We start from the raw sequence: 20003 nt of genomic DNA, 5'->3' as shown, positions 1-20003 counted from the left end.
TCAACTAAATTAAATACAACCGCTTGTGTTTGTGTTGTTCAGCATCAATTTCTCTAGCCCTTAAGGCTGCTACTAGATTAAACCTTTAGCGCTTGTCTTGGGTTGTTTAGTAGGAAGATTAATTAGATCGCTTGTTTTCTAATTAACTACAACTAAGGAGAGATAGGGAAATAGTTCCAACGGTGAATATTCAAGGTATGAATTGATTTATATTTGCATAGATGATCAGTTGAAAAATTCCGATGGTGGATGTTGACTTAGACCAAGGTTTTTTATTTTGATTGATAATTTAATTTGAATTGTTTTGTTCCTGAAATTGTTTTTGTTTTACTCAAAACCCCTCTGCCTGGTTCACGTAACATAAAACTCGGCTAGACACTCTTTGTGGGAACGATCCTTACTCACACTACGACATGTGTTTTCAGGTTTTAATCTTGATTGCCTACGACAGCACACCACCTGGTCATAGTAATGTATTGCAAGGCACCAATGAGACTCTTGTATCGAGAGGGTTGTTCGAATAGTGAACCATTTTCAAAATTGCAACTTTGAACCAAGAATCATAGGAGTTGCACAAGGATTGCAATCTTGCATTCCAAATTTGAGAAGAATTTCCTGAGCTTATTTAGCCTAATTAAGCTGCAAACCATAGGATGTATGAACAATAGAGTTGCCCAAAAAATAATGGACAAGACCGAGAATCTTCAGACCAAATTGAACAACTAAACCTGACACTATGGTGTGAATGAAATAGGGGTTATTGTTAGAGTAGGTGCCCTAGAGCCAATCAATTATTGTAAAATTGACTCTGCAATAAATGTTTATTTATCAATAAAAGACATATTCTTCTATATTGTGTATGTAATGATATATGTCCTTAGGATGATAGAACCGTGACGAGAGTATCAAGTATTTCAAATCTTGATAGTGAGAACCATATGATCACATATGGTGGCCATTCTAGAAACGTTCGTAGCCCCAGTATTATTTGACCAAGGACACATATAATACGGTAAGACTATCATAGTGTTGAACGACCTTATCGAAAGGCAGTGACTAATCTCACTTATCATGGTTGTTTGCCGATAACCTGGTGCAACACATGGGTGTTTGCTAGAGGCAAGTTTAGTGGATAGACCCACCAGAGGATTCCATAGGGATGGTAACTCCAGTGTCTATGAAATAAATTCTCTAACAGATGGTGGTACATGTGATCCTTAGACTTGAGATCACCAGAGTGTCTTGTGCACCAATTGATGTAGTTTGACACTAGCCCAACGTAGTTCTATTCAGAGCTATCAATACGATAGTGATTGGCTACATTGAGAAGTGTATCGAGACTATGGTGGATCGACAAAGTATTCATCACTTTTGGGTACGAGAGAAGTTATCTCACTGGGTAATTCAGTAAATGGCAATGACACTAAATCTGTGGCCATAATGGGATTGAGTTGATGCTCAATCCAATTTAATATTCCTGTCATTGGTCTAGTAACTGAATACAAACATGTCGAGGATATCTGAGGTTGACACTATTTCTGTACCTCAGTTTTTTGTTCCTTTTGTAAACGTGAGTAGTAGGGGTCGTATCAGTATGTTATATTAATATGTTTGGTTGAGAAGAATAAATTGGTGGGTATGTTATATAAATTACTAAATTTCTCACCTTTTTAAATATTAATATTATATTATTTTTATTATTATTTTTTTAATAATTTCTTTTAACCCACCTACATTTCAGATTTAACTAAAACACCTCAACAACAAAAAAAGTTTAAAACTCAACGAAAACACCCCTACCCACCCCAAGCCATTGCCGCTGGCTTGCCACCACCACCGACGGCAACGACAATGGAGATTTGGTCGTGAAAGGCCAGATTTGGTTGTTTCTGGCCATGGATCACAGATCCATGGCCGAAAATGGCATTAGCGGCGCATGGCTGGTCAGATATGGTTGGTCGTACGCTATTCTGTGATCCATGGCCGAAAATGGTGTTAGCGGCGCATGGCCGGTCAGATATGGCTGATTGTACGCTATTCCGCCGCTACCGCCAACAATGGTGGCTAGCAGTGATGGCCAGATCCAGCCACCACCCTTGGGTAATTTTTTAAAATTCCAAGAGTATTTAGGTCCTAAAAACTTTGTATATAAGGATAAAATAGTCAATTGGTATTTTTGTAAATTGTTTTTAAAACAATGGCATTATTGTTCTAAAATTTTATTCATATGGGGTAAAATTGTAATAAAAATAAGATTACTAAATAATCTTAAAATACTTAAAAAAAATGGAGGTAATCAGATATTATCAATAGTAACTATTATTGGTTTTGGAAGATTATCGGCATATTTTATTACTTGACAATCAAACGGGATAATCAAGTAATATAAGATGACGTTACCTCAATAATGTCCTATTACCCCCAACCAAACACACCCTTGGCGTATGTTCTGTCATTTATGAAATTAGGGGGCACTTCTCGAACAGGGGAGGGAAACTGTATAGGTGGACATTATTTAAGGCTGAAACTTTGCATTAGTGGTCAATCCTTATATGAACTATATTCATGTGTATGATTGTCTTTTGTCTTGGTTATCATTTTGTCAGAATATTGTTTATTATATTCTTTTTCATTTGTTTCAAAACTCTCTATGCAGATATTGGATACAAATCCACAACTGTTTTTCCATCTTCAACAGCAGAGGTTAATAGAATTAATACGGAATGGAAAGGTGGAAGAGGCGCTCGAATTTGCTCAGGAGGAGCTCGCACCAAGGGGAGAAGAAAATGTAATCTTTAGTTCACTATAACTTTGTTTTGCCTACTAGTTGTCATTGAAAGTATTTTAGTTTTTATTTTTCTCTCTTCATGAATGATTTTTCTTGATTGCCATAATCTTACACTTCTCGGTTGTATCTTTTTCTATTATTGGTGCTGATATTTGGTTCTAAGAATGTAAAGAGTTTTCTGCAGCAAAGCTTTTTAGAAGAGTTGGAGAGGACTGTTGCATTACTGGCTTTTGAAGATGTCTCCAACTGCCCTGTTGGAGACCTTCTGGATATATCACAGCGCCTGAAGACAGCTAGCGAGGTTAATGCAGCCATCCTCACAAGCCAGAGTCATGAAAAAGGTTAGTGAGTTTGCTGCCGTCATTATCTAGGACATTTTTTTATTGTCTATATGAAATTTGTGTTCTAAGTTCATGTGATAAAATGAATATCCCCAGCAAATTATTTTCTTAAGAAATTTTCTACAGCTTTAGATGGGAGGATGGTATGACTTGTCAATCTGACCCTTTTTGTTTTTTTAACTGTGCATTCATTTGGACATGTATATTACTTGTTAGTGTGCTAGTAGTCTTCACTCATTTAGTGATGCTAGAAAAGCGTTACAAAAGATTTTCTTTGAAAATTCTGGTTGCAGCTTGCAGCCATCGAGTTATGGTCAGATGTATTTTAGTCTGAAACTTCTATCATCTGGTATCTTAGTGGATTATTTTATGGAGAAGTACTACATTGGATATGAACTTCGGACCATATAAAATAGGTTGTATCTACCACATAAAATAAGATATTTGCGTGAGGATATTTATGTGGGAAGAGGGTAAAGTTTCCAAGAACATGCTAACACAGATTAACCATTTCTGAGAGATTCCACTGATTAGTTTCTGACATTAGATATGATAATATTTATGTTAAACTGAAAGGATAAAATCAAAAAATGTGAGAATCTAAAAGGATATTGAATCAATGTTTTGATCTACCAGTATTGGACGTTGTTCAACTGGGTTTTGCGTTCAGTGGTCTCTCTTGCCTGCATGATTTGTGTAATTTTTATGAGGTTGCTGATTTATCTTGATAGTTCTTTTTTCTCTTCAAGAGTTAAATTGGCTTTGTATCTTTTAACCATACAGATCCTAAGCTTCCAAGCTTGTTAAAGATGCTAGTATGGGCTCAAAATCAACTTGATGAGAAAGCTGCTTATCCTCGCATAAACAATTTATCTACGGCAACGCTAGAAGATCCTGCTGTTTAACAATGATATAAAGTTCGTGTGGAGGATTGCAGCTGTCTAGATTGAACAAATAGAGCTAAATGGAATGATTGATCATGCTTGTACCAATATTGCAAAGTGAATGTAGCTAGAAATTTGTTGGATGATGTTTATTATCTTCTTAGATGATATTCAGTGGCTGAAGCTCTTGTACAATTGATTGTCAACACCTTTTTCCGTAAAGATTGTGGGATTTGGTCCTCAATTTGAAGCAAAATTAGCTCAACTTGGAGCTATTGGTACTGTTTATGCCATACCTATGTCCTTATTATTGCTTCTAGTTGCATGACAGCTGTTTGTGTTGAGTATTATTGCCGCTTCTTTCTGTTTCTTTACCTGTTGCGATTTGTCTTTGAAATGCATAACAGGAATGGTTTGACTCTTACCGGTGAAGGCAAGATTTTCTCGTTTTCCCATTAAAGTTAAAAATGCTATGGCGATGGCAACTCGAGTAATATATGGTGCAAATAATCTCATAACTGATAAATGGTTATAATGTAGCTGTATTTTTTTAAATTGAACACACTTAACCAAAGTAGATTGAAGAAACTGGTACACTAGAAATGAAAGAGATAGAAGCAAAGATGACCTTGAATCAAAGTAATTAAGTCCATCAGCTAGAACAATTTCAATAAACTTCACTCAATGGAAGTGAAAATGATACCAAGAAGAAATGCATAAATCGGTGCAACTGACCAATACAGTCTACAAAACAGAACTTACTGTACTTTCACCTACATCAAAACACATCACTGAGATTCCACCCAAAGAACACAAACCCACATGATTTTCTTGCTTTCTGAATAATCTCGAAACTTCTGTTGTTTGGTAGCATTTGCTCCTAAACCCCAATGGCAACTACCATCATCAAAATTCAGTGCATAACTGGAGGGGTCATACTGGAACTTGGACTGCTGTTTGGTTCCATTCTTCACAGCCTTCTTCACTGCTGCTCTAACTCTCCAAAACAGACTCCTGCATTGCCTTTTACCATAACTATTCACCCACTCCAAGCTTCCCACCAAGCCCAATTTTATCCCCATGTAGCTTCACTTGAAGCAGAACCCAGAAACCAAACTTTGGAAAGGAAAAAGAAGTTTTACAGACAAAATAAAGAACCCCAGAAGTAGTTTGTTAGATATAGGGCATAAATAGAAACAGAAGAAGTCGCAAAATGTTATGGGGAGCAAAAGGTGGGAATAAAAACAAGAAATAAAGCTCTCACCTTTTAGAATGGAGAGAATAAGTATGATCAGAAAACAAAGGCAGATAGATAGTGCAAATGCAAATGTTTTTGGTCTTTCAAAGAAGCTGTGGCAGCTTCATTTGGCAGTGGTGTTACTTTTCTTTGGAATCACATTGGGATGCTAAAATTCCATCATCTTTTCAAGAGACCAGACAAAAAGAAGTAAAAAAAAAAAAAATACATGGATGCTGTGGGCAGAGAGCCCCTCTCATGGTCATATCGCAATCATACATTGTAATTTTGTTTAGGATAAGTATTTATTCCTCCCCATTTCATCATAAATTCCTCCTCCCATCTTGTGTTTCTCTCTAGAATAGCTATATCTGCATTAATTGTAATGTACCACACACTATAAATTTTCTTTAAATCTAAGCATTAATGAATGTTTCATAATTTTTTTCTCAAAAATGTTTGGTAATAAACTTATTAAGTGCTACATAAAATGCAAAAGCAATGAGTGAAAAACAAGGCAATGAAACTCCACAGTGATCAATCAAATCAAAGTTTCCTTTTTGCTACTAACTGAATTGTCTGCAGCAGAAGGTAATGTAGAGACTTATGTGGGTACTTTGATTGCATAGTGGACTCTTACATGGCTGGCTGCTTCTCTTTTTGTCATCATCTTCAAAGCCATTATGCTTTAAAATATTCTCATCTAATTGACTAATACTCTCTTGTCTCATTATGCAGCTCACTTTTGCAAAAAATGGTTAATGCTCAATATCTACTAATTAGCACCATAAATTCTGGTTATTAATTGTAGAAGATGCATGTCAGGTGAGCTGTCATTCCAAGCCAACAGAGCAATTGTTGTCTCTACCTTTGGCATCCCCCTCCACTGCACTACTCAGAGCCCGACCCCAGAAGGGATTTTTATCTTTTTGTTAGCCTTTAATTGAGTTCCTTTTATCATGCAGGTTTCAAAATATAATGGTCCTGGCAGGCTGTAGCTTGGATAATGAAGAACTCCATCATTGCAGCGACTTGTTTTGGTTAGTGATGTATTTTTAGACTCGAACCATATTAGAACCAATATCCAAAACAAAAACATATCCACTTTTTAGCTTAATCATTCACACCTCTTTCATAGTAGTATTGCTGCAAAAGTGCACATGTTCATTGAAATTTATCAATTATCATAAGCTTGGATGTCACATAATGAAATGAAATATGAACATTTTCTCTTGGTTGGAAGTTGGGTAAATGGAAATGGTACTAAACCCTTGACCTGTGGAAGTCAGAAATTAGTATATTTGACATAATTTTTCTAGGAAAATGGGCTTGCAAAATTTCTCTTTTTAGTGTTAGAATCAGAGTTGTCGAGCACTTGGGCTTACCTTTTGTGGCCTTTCTCAAAGCCCAACATAACCATTGGGAGTTCCATAACACAAAATAACCACATGTTGCAATAAGAGTGGGCAGTCGATTCATTGGTTTTCTTGTCACATGGCATGTCTCAAATTTATGTACAAAATCAAAGGAAGATAAAGCTAATAGATCCCATTAGCATACTTGAGTATTAAAAATGTAGTTTATGGGGGTAATCTTTTCTTGATAAACTAACCTTAATGTCCGGAGCCGAAATGTGATGATCAAGGTGGTAGAATATCATGAATCATGTGCAAGTATCTTATATGGATTTGGTCCTCAAGTCTTTTATGGGTTCCTTTTCAGACTAGTTCTATTGAATGTGCATGCTTGCATACCCTTTCTTTCTCTCTTTTTCAGAATAATTTATTTGATATAATGAGTAATAAGCTTTTAGCGTTGGAGGTTTGGTTGAAATGGATACCCGTATCCCCACAATTGTTTAATAATGTTCTATTATATTATACTGTATATTATGATATTAAAAAATTACAAATGATAAGATTTAGTAGACCTCTTGAAACATTGCAAGCAACAAACTGTTTGCATCGTCACAATCCGAATATTTTATTGGACCATTCAATCGGTAACAACATTCAAAGTTTTCTTTTAATACACAAAAGTATATGTTCTTCCAAAAAAAAAAAAAAAAATAAGAGGCGGTTAGCAATATTCACTATTGAATTACATAGATAGGTCTACTCTTATAAACTTTCTCTCTCAACTCTGACGATGACACAATTCACAATTTGTTAGCTCATAATGGGTCACATCTATCCGATTGCGAGTTGCCATGTCAGAGTTGTGAAAGAAAGTTTGTAAGATTGGATTGTAAGTCATCTTTATTATATACTAAAAGGTTTTGTCACAAAGATAACTATTGACGAGTCTGTGGCTAATGATTCAATAGAATATAAAAATGCGACTTTTCCAATGATAAGATATATGCATGAACGGTCATTAAAGCAAGAAAACATTGTTTATTATATGGTCAAGATCCTTCTATATACTATTATAAATTAAACATAAAAACAAACAATGACAAATTTTTTACTCTAGTTAAGATGTCTCCAACTTCTCTCATCCGATTCCCTTCAAATTGGTCTGGAAATAATCGCAAATCTTCATTATAGCAGGAATAAATTGGACAAGGCAATAGACAAATTGAAACATACCTTAATTAATTAGTCTATTATATCAACAACATGAACAAGAAAACTACTCTAGTTTTGATCGACAACATGCCCAATTCCTTGTCGATGCTCACAATTCTCCTTTTGTTGTATTATCCGCTACCCTTCCTTAAACCATCCCTAGTGAACTACATTAAATTTCCCATTTGACATCAATTCAAACCATACAATAACAACTACCATCCTCCCTACGACTTCAATGGGTTCTCTCCCCTCCCCATCACGCCCGACAACACCACCGCCTTCACCAGAACAAAACTATTCCGGCCATCAAGTCTATGCCTCATTTTGCCTAAAGGAGTCATGGCCAAGATCAAACATTTCTAATTGGATAGAGTGCTATACTCCGTCTAACAACACATGGACTCACATTAGCTACATACCTTACATTACTGAGAATCATATTTTGAAGGGCTTTTCGATGGTTTCACTAGGTGACTCGATTTATGTAATTGGTGGTCGTTTGTGCCACAAGGAGAGAGCTTCGGGTAAATGCAATGAATTTGTAGATGTTGATGATGAGGTTTTATCATTAGTACTTCGTTACAATGTTCAATCAAATGAATGGTCTAAATGTGCAACATTAGTTGTACCACGTTATGATTTTGCTTGTGTTGTATGTGACAACAAAATTTATGTAGCAGGAGGGAAGTCCAATTTGTTTAGTGCTCGGGGAATTTCATCTGCAGAAGTTTATGATCCTACACTTGATGAATGGACTTCTTTGCCTAACATGAAAACATTGAGGTACAAATGTGTTGGGGTGACATGGCAGGGTAAAATCTACGTGGTCGGGGGATTTGCCGAGAGAGCTGACTCGGATGGTCTGGTTTGGTTTACAGAACGTAGCTCAGCTGAGGTGTTTGACACGCAAGCAGGAAAATGGGACTTTGTGGCGGGGATGTGGCAATTGGATGTACCACCTAATCAAATTGTTGAGGTGGATAATAGGCTATTTAGCTCCGGGGATTGCTTGAAAGTATGGAAAGGTCACATTGAGGCTTATGATGGAAATCTTAATATGTGGAATGAAGTTGATGGATCTTGCCTTCAAACACTCAATTCACCAATTTTCACAACCCATAGGGAAGATTGGGGACCAATCCAACGGCACTACTTAACCATAGCACCAATTGGGACTCATTTATACTTCCTTGCAGGCTATCGGATCGCTGGGGAGTATTCACAAACAGTTTCAATGGTGCATATTTTTGACACTACAGCCACAAGCGATGCATGGAGAAGCTTTGAGCCTATGGTGGAAGATGGAGAGAAAGAACTTTGCAGCCATTGTTGTGTTGTTCAACTCTTATAAACCACCAAAATATAGTGTTGTCTTAAGTCTTAACATGTGTTCTTGATTTTTACAAGTATCAATCACAGATGTTTTGGTTGGATGCTCGAATAGATTGCATAATCTAACAATCCCTGGTAATTTTGGAGGCCAAATAAAATCTTGTAAAAAAAACTTTGAACTTCCATTATATATTAAACATGGCAATCTTGCTGTGTGTTTTAATGTTTACCACAAAATGCCCATTTGGGTTGAAACTGAAAGTTGTGACTTTACTTAAAAATAAAGATAGAATAAAAAAGTTGTGACCTAAAGAGAAGGATATGGGGTTGCCATTGCCACACGAAATCAAAATGAAAAAAAGAAGCAAAGTAGTATTAATAATGTTTGCCCAAATGTGGAAAGAAGGCAGTGAGCATCCTTAATTATGTCCTGCTTCCCTACTTTCAATCAATGTGATTAATTTCTATATTATGTTTAATTGTTTATCCATCAACTGCAGCTACTCCATCTCTTTATCACCTTCTAAATTTGCTCATAGTTAATCAACAAACACAAGTCTCCATATTTTATCTCTTCCAATATTCATTATTTTCTTTCAATGCAGGGAGCAAACCATGTTTTTATAAACTCTAAAAATGCTCCAAAACCTAACATAAACACCTTATTTGATTCAAGTTTTAGCCTTGCTTATATAATTGATTTTCCATTTTAACGATGCAATTCGTAACAAATCAAACTCTCAAAAAGATCAAATGATTGTTGTGTTACCGTGAGCTTTAATTTATTTGTGAAGTTGAATTCTGATTGATATAAATTTCTTTTAATTTATTGCTAATTACAAATATAAAAGTATAGAAGAAGAAGAAGAAGATGGAGGCTAAAAAATGAAATGGTGGGGCTAAAAATCATTCCCCGTCGACAAATGATGTTGCTTCCTTATTGGGCCCTATAAAAATGACAGATGAGCCCAACATGGTCCACTGGAATATAATAAGCATAGGCCGAAAAGAGGCCAAAAGAGAGCCCAATTTCATGTCGTCCAAGTTCCAACCCATCAAGTGGTCAACCGTAAGAACAACCTTTCACCGCCTCCGCCATCAAAAGAAGAGAAAGTTTGACACCAAAAACACAAGAACCCTAGAAAACAGATCCCTTCACGTGACCCTGAGCCTGAGGCACCACGGGCCCCCTGACATTCATGTCATGACACCTTTTCTCTTCAACTTCAAATCCTAGTCAATTTCTCCACCTCCACAAGCAAGCCCAATCGCACGTGTGACACTATACACACGCACGCTTAATCTACCCGACTTAAACACATTTTGACTTTGACTAATCAACAACTCCAAATCAAACGGCTCTGGTTTAACCGGAATTCAGAAAGCATCATGGCTGCTATGATTTTGGGAACAATCTCGAGATTTACATGTCTGAGTGTTGGTACGAAGCTGAAAAAGCCGACAAAGGAAGTTGATATGTTGGGTAAGAGAGAGTGAAGCTTTTGCTTTAGTGTTTTGTTTCTTTTTTTTTTTTTTTTGTTTTTGGGAAATACCGACCATCTCAGATCGAGCCACGTGGCTGGAGGGTAAGAAAGAGAAGTGGAAGTGACACGTGGAAACAGGGTATAGGTAGTGACCATGAGGGTTCGAGTGGTTGGGGAAACACGGGCACATATCCCGACATACTGCATGTGGGGTTTGATGAATATAATCTCACCGTCCATCTTTTGTAACGTAAAGGGTGTTGTCATTTGTCTATAAATAAATATATTTTTTAGTAACTAAAATTTTCAAATTTTAAATCAATTTCTTTTTTCATTTACGGATGATTGATCTAATTATATGTGAATTTTTTCAAATAATAAAATATTTTTCTTTTGATAAGAAATGCGTTAATTTTTTATAAAAACCCTCCCTTAAAAAAATTTAAAATAATATCATTAATAGTATGTAAAATGAATTTAATATAAAGTGCATATATACACCTATATTATTGCAACATATTTTTACTGGATGGTTTCAAATATTTTGTATCTACCTTTAATTAAGTAAAAGGGTTTATAAATAAAATCCCCCTTAAGTATAATCATATAAAAAAAATTTATAAATGTCATTACAATAAATAATAAAGAAGTAATTTTGTAAATATTTATTAACTCATTATATTATAACTACTAATTGGGGGATTTTTGTTATTTTTGAAATCTTAAAAAGATTTTTATTATTGGAGGATATCAAAACCTATAACTAAAATCAAAATTTAATTTCTTAAATGATCGTGTGGATGTAATAAATTTAAAAAAAGGTGAGCTCAGAGTTGTCTAGCTGGCTAATCTTTGCACAATTGCACTCAATTATACTAACAAGATTGAATAAGAAGCATCCGTAATTCAATTATGTGGACGCCAAGTAGGACCACTTACTGCTTAGCTGGACAACACGTAATCATGAATTAGATTTAAGATTTTATTTGTAAATCTATTATCAATAGTATATAGATATAATTAACAAAATTAGTTCATTTAAGTGATCAAATCAATTAGATTTTTCTTTAATTTTGTTTGATAAAATATTAAAGATAAAAACACAGACCAAATTAGGTACGCATCTTATTGGGCTGGTCCTTTAAGTGCAACAACTAACATAAAAGCAAAATTTTGTAGCTGGCATGGCAATTAATTTTTATTAAAAAAACCTTGCTTAATTATATGATTTAAGAATAAAATTCATCAAAAAAGAAAAATATTATTGTTTGGGCCTGATTGTTGAATGGTTGCATTACTGGATAGGGAGCTCACATCTTTAATGTAAAACGTTGTATATGTAAAGGGGTTCATAAAGTTATAAAAATGTTATCCATGATTGTGAAATTGTCCTACTAAAGTGGTATCAAGTTTTTTCATATTATTTGGATATAAAGCTTGAATAATTGAGCCACATTTTCATCAAATCATCTTCTTTAACAAATTAAATAAATAACATTATCAAATATTATATAATAATCTAATAAATTCACATGTTTATTAAAGTAGAAACCTGATGTAGACAAAATTTATCCCTTAAAAAAAGGAAATTATATTAAATAACCCATTTTGAGGGTCTCAATTGATAAATAGTTTGTTTCTATATGTCTCTCATAAAATAGTTCTATTCTAAAATTTTAACACCCATTATCTGTGTTTTAAAACTTGGCTCGAGCTAGCCAGTTGAACTGGTTCAACTAGGAATCGGGACCTTCACCGGGTCGGTTACTAGTTTTGACCGTTCATAGTAAACCCTAAAGATTAGAACAACAATCGACAAACAATTGGTGGCTGGGATGTTAGAGCTTTTGAAGAGAAAGGGCCGCGCTGAGTCAAAAGGTGGCGATGAAGATGTTTTTTCGGTGAGTGAAACAACTGAAAATCGCAAAAATTGACCGGCGGCAACATCCTGCTGTTGCCGCCGATTGGCGAGGCAAACGGGAATGGGATGAGATGGGTTTTGGTCAGAAGGCTGAGGGAAGAGTTTTCGTGGTGATGGGGTGTGTTGTCAACAACGGAAACATACCCTATTTGGCTTGGGTTTTCAATGTCAACGGTGTAATTTGGGGTGTTTTTGTAAGATTTCAAACATTTATGGACTTATGGTAATTTTTAGGGATGTTTTTGCTAGATTTCAAATCATTGAACATACTGACATCACGGGTTTGACCCATTGTTCAAACCGATTCAACCGGTCATTCCGAGACCCAACCACTTTGTTAGATTTCACCCCGGATTAGGTTTTAAACACTGCCCATTATACCAAATTACTCTTTTTTAACTAAAAATTCATTGGGGTGTGTTTATTTCAGTATTTTTGTATTATCCTATCCCTATCCTACCTAAAATACATATTTGTTTCCCTATTATCAAAATTCTATTCTATTTTATTCAATTATTTTTAAACCCCCTAGTTTTTTAATTTAACTAAATAGCCTCCAAAAAAGTTTAGAAATTGATAAAACACCCCTACCCACCCACATTTGCCAGATTCCGGCCACCACTACCGGAAGGTGGCTGAAATTTGGTATAATGGGACACTATTAGCTGGATCTGGCCAATAGTGTACCAATCTAACATTTTCCAACCAGATCTACGAGCAAAGATCTAGCCGTTGTTGGCTAGATCTTTGGCCGTAGCTAGTCGTTGACCATCAACGACGGCCATATCTTTGGTTATTGTTGACGACCAAACATAGCCAGATCTGACCGGAAAAAGTCATATTGGCGCACGATCGGCCAAATCCAGCCGGTCGTGTGCCAATACGGTGACTCCGGCCACACTCCGATGAGCTACCGGTATTTAATGGGTGGGTGAGAATAATTTTGTTAATTTTTAATGTTTTATTATAAGGGTGTTTAGTAAATTAACAAACCTAAGGGGATGTTTTTATTAATTTTTAAATCTCACATTGTAAATTTGTAATAACCACCAAACTCTTACTTTTTCAAAAATCATATCCAAAATAATAAAACAAACACAACCTTCAAACTATCTAATAGAAAACCGATAGAGTTTCTATCAATTGGGGTTTTAGTTAAAAAAAAAAGTGGTAATTTCGTCTAAAGAGAGTCGAAATTTTAGAATAAAACTATTTTCATAAAAAACTTTTACAGATGGACCATCTTATTCAGACCCCCAAAAAAGGTTAATATAATTTATTTAACGTAAAATGTTTGGACAATAATAGGGAATCTTAAATGCCTTCACCTAATACCTATAAGCTTAGATTGAAGTCCCAAGCTCTGCATTTCATGTCTGGATTAACTAGAAAATAAAAAATAAAAAACCTGAGAAGTCAATTTCAAGGTTTTCAATTGCCAAAACCCATAAACCCGTTTTCCAATTTTCTTCAGTAAACAAGACAAAAGAGAAAAACACTTGAAAAAAAAAAAAAAAATTCTCCAAATTCCAAAGCTCATTATTTTTGTTCCTCCATCAGGTCACCGTCCTGTAAAAATATCCAAAGTGCACACCCCTTCTCTCTCTTTTTAGAGTTTTAAGTGTAGAAAAGCCTTAAGTACCGCCATAACCTTAAAACTTGGAACATTCATCTCTCTCTCTTACTCTTTTTCGCAGTGGCACTGCCATGAACAAGAAAAGAAAGCACACGTAAACTTGGCCTAATTAAAAATGGGAGGTGGAGAGAATAGCTACCATATCTACAACTACAGTTTCAGTGCATGGGCGCCAATAGGAGCGCCATTGAACAACGTGCAGAGAGAGGATCACTGGAGACACTTCGACAACTCCGTTAATGCGGTGTCGTTTGGTTTTGTAGCTACTGCTATTCTCATCTCTATGTTCTTGGTCATGGCCATTTTTGAAAGATTCCTTCGACCCACTTCACCTACTGGTAACCACACGCATGGTGATCTTGAATCCCAGTTGCCCTTCAATCCCAAGCTTGGCTACCCATCACCCAAAGTAAATCTACTCATTTCTCCCTTCGCTTTCAATTTTAAGTTTTGCATGTTGAGTTCTTCAGCTTATAAATGTCCTTGTTTCTTCCTTAATAATACTAAAGGTGTTTCTTTTTGTTGGGTTATTTTACGGTAATGAATGCATTTTAGTGTTGAATTGATTGGCTTCAGGATTTTTCAGAGTGGTGTTGGTTCCCACTGTAACAAAGGCTCCTGTTCATCTATCAAGTAAAGTCTTTTATGATTGGATTCTCATTGATTTTCCTCCATTTTGGTTGTCATCTGGAAATTTTCTTTTGTCATAGTTCAAAGATTTTCCTTGTTGTTTTGAGTATTTTGAGCTTTCATTGTTTCATTTCTTCACAAAATTGCTATTTACAACAGAGACTTTGTCAATGCAGACAGGTAAAAAAGATAAGTCCTGTGGCAGTACACATCTTATCCGTTGTATTTTCTTCTCTTTCTTTTTCCCATGACCAAATAACTGAATTTCCAGAATAACTTAGTAGAATTTTCGTTCTTAAGTTGTTTTCATCATTCCAGAGCAGTGTAATTTGTAGTTATAATTAATTATTAGGCATTGCCATATCTGTGAAGTTGTCTGTTGAATGTTTGGTGCCAAACCAATGAGTCTTAGGACTAGTTGTACTTCTTGTTGTTTAGACCCACCACTTTACATGGTGGCTATCTGTCTCATCACCAACGACTATGTTGCAATCGCATGCCCAGTGCCAGGGGTCCGAGACAGGTTCTCTTTGTGGGGAAGTCCTTGTCTTCTTATTTTCTTAATCAGTTATGCTTCTAACCAGATTCATTTTAAGCATACAAATCCATGGAGTATAGATATTTTTGTAATGTGATTTATGTGGTTATGCTACATTATGATGAAAGATAAACTAGTTGATTATAGGCTAATTTGTTTTGGAGGATCCTATGAGGGTCCTGCATAATTCAACACATCTGTTGTCTACCATGTGCCTTAACTTTTGAGAAACAAGAAACCCCACAGCCCCCACCTACTAATCCAACATTACTGTTAAATACGAGGGCTAACTTTACTGTGGGGTATTAAGCCAATAAGGAAACCTTCTCGACTTTTATGAGTTCATCAAATGCTTATTTAGAACTGAAAGCTTGAGGGAAATTTTTCAGTTCAGATGTTATTAAATCATATCATCAAACTGATTGTCAGCTTTTAAGGATGCCACTGTGAGCCGTCTGCTGATAGGTCTAAATCACTTGACGCACTGCACTTGCTGTGCGAATTTGTGACCCATGTCTAATGGACTCTCAACTCGGACCGGATGTTCCCTAAAAGCGTTGGTGGATTACCAGTTCAGGAACACTGCATTTTTTCAGTTTGGTGTTTGAAGTTTTTCATTAGTTTCATCTGTGGACCAATTCTCTTCAAAGAGATTGGCTCCACTATGTCCATAAACAAAGCAAAATCGGTTGATGTGATATGCAGAAACTTATTGGTCCAGTGGCAATCTTAGGAATTTCAGCAAAAAGCATAGAAATTTAGGTGGAACCTGTGATATACTAACATGCCCCAGGCCAACAACTGAACTGAGAGTCTTGAGTTTGAGTAGGTTAATGTATAGTTTTTTACTGCTGTCCAACCTTGTGTGTAGGTTTCAATTAACTTAGATCAACATTCCTGTTCTTATGCAAGTCGTAAATTATGCTTAGTTTAGTTGTATTTCTATACTGCGTTGTCCCCATAAGTATTGTTTGATTCTCTGGGCTGCTTATATTCTGTCCACTATAAAAATAGAATTTATATACCTTGTGAGGGATAATGTTGTTACCTTGTCTACCAAGTCAAACATTAAAAGAAACAATAAAAATAAGGCAGTATGGAAACACTACCATGTGCTTCAATTTACCTTCATTTTTTCCTTGTTTATTTGTTGTTATTTCCTTGTGTTGTTTATTTTATGTGATCACATGGTAAGCTTATCTTCTCAGAGGATCCTAGGACATTTAATTATGCTTAGTTCTGCATCATAAAGACAAAATTTATCCATTTAATCTTTGCCTTATAGTTGGTGAACCTCCAATTCAGTGCCTTAATATGTCAGCTTCCTATGAGGAACAGTTTTAAATAATTTAGTACCAAACTCGTTCTAGCCATATTTGATCTATATGACAGAGTTTTTTGTTTTAAATGGCCTTAACCTCACAAAACAAGCAAATTTGGCTATTGTACCTCTTAAAATTATTCTGCATTTGAGCTGCAGGAGGAGCTCAAAATGGATTTGTTCTGTGCTCCAAACTTTTCCAACTATCAGTCATCTGTGGTGACCAAAAAATGACTGGCCACTTGCATGTTCTTGATATTACAGTTTGTTTGATTTAAAGAAAAGCTATAGAGATTCTGCCTCGGCTAGTGCCTCGGCATTTAGTTTTCTAAATTGCAAATCACCTCATTTCACCTAAACTGCATTCCTCATATAGCTATAAACATAGATGCAGAATATCAGTTACAAGTGCTTGTCATATCCTGTTTTTGATTTTAAAAGTTTCAGATACATCTTTGGTTTTATCAATATGATAATTTTCGTAAAACTGATGATAGTAGCTTTTGGTTTTATGATTGTCATTTCTGATGCAGGTTTGCAAAACCACATTCTGCCATTCTGATTTTAAGCTTGTCTAAATGTTGTGTTTGCAGATGACTGTATATGCCAATGGTGTTTCTGTGTTGATGCCTGGAGATGACATCCCTACTTTCATTGCGCACCCCGCTCCAGTCCCTTGCCCTCCAGAACGCATTTCTTGGCCACACCATCAACATCACCCTTTGTCCAATTCCACCATTAACTCAAATTCAAACTCAAGCTCTATACAAGAAGACTAATACCCGAGAAACGGCTGCATGCTACATTTCAAGTCATATTCCTGATGACTAAAGGAAAACTATTTGTGAAGACAAGCAAGGATGTTGGATATGCACTAGGTGTTGCCTTTTTTCAACTTTTTCACCCTTGTGCTATTTATGTTTTGTACATAGCATTAGTTATTGATGGGTGGCATGTCTGAAACAGAACCAGGCTTCCACCTAGAGTCAGCTATATGTTCAAAAATTTTCCAGTATGCGGTTGCATAATTATGGTCTTCTGGAGCCATCAAATGGATCACTCTACATGTAAAAAAAATGAAATTGTGGAGTATAATTCTGATTGAGTTCACATCTTCTCAGTTGCTTGGTGAAAGAAAATTGATGCAGAAGAATTGAACTCAAAACTCTCATTATGAAGCTTAATTGGGGTGCTTAACTTAACAGGATAACTTTTGAGGAGCATTATGTTTATTCACTTGGGAAAATATCTGCCAACATCTAAGTAATAATGGATGATAACCCACTAAAGGCATGGCTACTCCTCTAATTAAGACAATTTGTTTAGATATGTTAGAAGAAACAGTAAATAAATGCAGGCTAGCAATGATTCAATATGAATATAAATGTAAAGATAAATTAAATTGAAAAGGCTTAAACATGTGATTTGACGATGATAATCAACAAATCAAGTTTCAGTTTTCAGGCACCCCTTTTTCCATAACTTGGGCCTACGCAGCTAAAATGGCTTTGGCAGAAGCAAGATCAAGCTGATGGAATGGAACAACTTTTAACAAACATGCCGAACATGACAATACAATAAACATTGCTCCTTGTTTGTTCAATAGTCACTAAACTATTTTACTTCATTCAATTCATATTCACTCAGTAGTGACTTGGGACAGTCTGTCAACAAGTTAGTTGTTGGATAAAATATAAATCAAAATTAATCATTTTATTTTATCTATTCATAAATAGTCATTCATGAATTTTGGTCCATAAAAACATTGATAATTAATGTATATTTATAAAATAATATGATACGTTTGGGTTTATGTGAATTAAAATGAATATTCATTTATGAAAAAGTCAATGCTTTAATAACCAACCCACAGTGAAACCCAGCAAAGTGGTCGGGTCCTAGGTTGACCAACGGGACAAACTGCTATTCAAAGGTTTGAAATTCAACAAAAATACCCTTAAAAAATTCAACGGGACAAACTGATATCTTGCAACACCCCAAATACCATTGCCAGTGTCGACAACCCAAGCCAAATAGGGCATATTTTCAACGACGACAATACTCTCCATCACTACGAAAACATTCCCTTCAGCCTTCTGACCAAAACCCATCTCACCCCTCTCCTATTCAATCTTCTAATCGTCGGCAACAGGTCGCTATGTTGGTCGATTGATTTTTGCCTTTTCCAATCTATTCACTCATTGCAAATCACTCCCTTCACCACCTTTGGACTCATCAGAACTCCCTCTCCAAAAGTCCCAACATAATTGCCGTTATATGCTCGCCGATCACCGTCTCTAATTCTAGGGTTTAGGGTGAATAGTTAAAAATGATAACTCGCTTAGCAAAGGCCCTGGGTCTGGATTTAGCCAACCAGGCCGGGTATCAAAACACTAGAAAAAACTATATAAAGCCTCATTTGATTTGTTGAATATCTTCAAATTGTTAGAAATTAAGTTCACAAAATAAAATTATTTTTATAAAATAATAATTATAAATGAATTACTTGGCCCAATAGTGCCTCACGTCAGGTCCATTTGTTGTCTCACCACGATCAAACCCATCACCCAGATGGTGAAAAATTGGAAAGAGTCTTATCAACACCATGACTCCACCTCAAATTTTGAACTTTGAATTTTGGAACCTTCTTGATTCTTCACTTGATCGCATCTGAACAAGCTTACAAATTTATCCTTTGTTTATATATAAATGAAAAGGAAACAGTCCAAAATTAATCAATAACGGCTAATTACTAAAAAATTAGGACCACTCGATACCCAATCAACGTCTTCAACATCTGTTTCCCTCCATCACACTCAAAATTTCAATTCCTCATCCAATATCAAATTTTAATTTTATTCAGAAAAAGTGTTTTCAGAAGTACCAAAAAACATTTTCATATCAAAACGTAAGGCAGCCAGCTATAAACAAAAAGTCACGAGACATAAAAGACTGGCGGCAATAAAAATCATCACCTCTTTTCGGTTACCCATTAAATATTTGGTGAACTTGACATGAAAGTAAACTTTTTTCTATTCAGCTTAACAAAAAAGCTGAATCCCCAAAGCCTCTGCAAATTATGTCACTTTAAGCTCATTGCTTCAATTCCAGTACACACCAGTGGATCCTTTGTTTAATTTGATTTGATTTCATTCTTTCAAATTATAAACGCAATCTTTCACCTCGATTTTGCAGAGAAGATTGCTTATGTCATAACGTGTCCAAGTAGCTAAAAAATTGTCCTCTGACTTCATAAATTCACATAAAATACAAAACCTAACAAAATAAAATAAAATAAAAAAACTGAAGTAGGTAGAA

The 20003-nt window shown here is 35.5% G+C and overlaps 3 protein-coding genes across 3 annotated transcripts; all 3 read left to right on the top strand.

Annotated features, from left to right (window-relative positions):
* Positions 1 to 2057: 2057 nt before the first annotated feature.
* On the top strand, positions 2058 to 4340 carry LOC116119806 (protein GID8 homolog). Its single transcript, XM_031405731.1, has 4 exons — positions 2058 to 2100; positions 2607 to 2788; positions 2973 to 3129; positions 3913 to 4340. Exons 1-4 carry the CDS (start codon positions 2058 to 2060, stop codon positions 4032 to 4034), a joined length of 504 nt encoding a protein of 167 aa, XP_031261591.1. The 3' UTR covers positions 4035 to 4340.
* Positions 4341 to 8058: 3718 nt separating this feature from the next.
* Positions 8059 to 9298, top strand: LOC116119805 (kelch-like protein 8). The gene has a single exon (XM_031405730.1). It carries the CDS (start codon positions 8059 to 8061, stop codon positions 9172 to 9174), a length of 1116 nt encoding a protein of 371 aa, XP_031261590.1. The 3' UTR covers positions 9175 to 9298.
* A 4908-nt stretch (positions 9299 to 14206) lies between these two features.
* LOC116119768 lies at positions 14207 to 17739 on the top strand. Its single transcript, XM_031405696.1, has 2 exons — positions 14207 to 14605; positions 17279 to 17739. The coding sequence occupies exons 1-2, from the start codon at positions 14312 to 14314 to the stop codon at positions 17462 to 17464; spliced, it is 480 nt and encodes a 159-aa protein (XP_031261556.1). The 5' UTR covers positions 14207 to 14311; the 3' UTR covers positions 17465 to 17739.
* The last annotated feature ends 2264 nt before the right edge of the window (positions 17740 to 20003 follow it).

This window comes from Pistacia vera, unplaced genomic scaffold (assembly GCF_008641045.1).
Source record: "Pistacia vera cultivar Batoury unplaced genomic scaffold, PisVer_v2 Contig906, whole genome shotgun sequence".
NCBI classification, from domain to species: domain Eukaryota; kingdom Viridiplantae; phylum Streptophyta; class Magnoliopsida; order Sapindales; family Anacardiaceae; genus Pistacia; species Pistacia vera.
The sequence above is the reverse complement of the archived record's forward strand: the minus strand, read 5'-3'. Positions and strand labels throughout refer to the sequence as shown.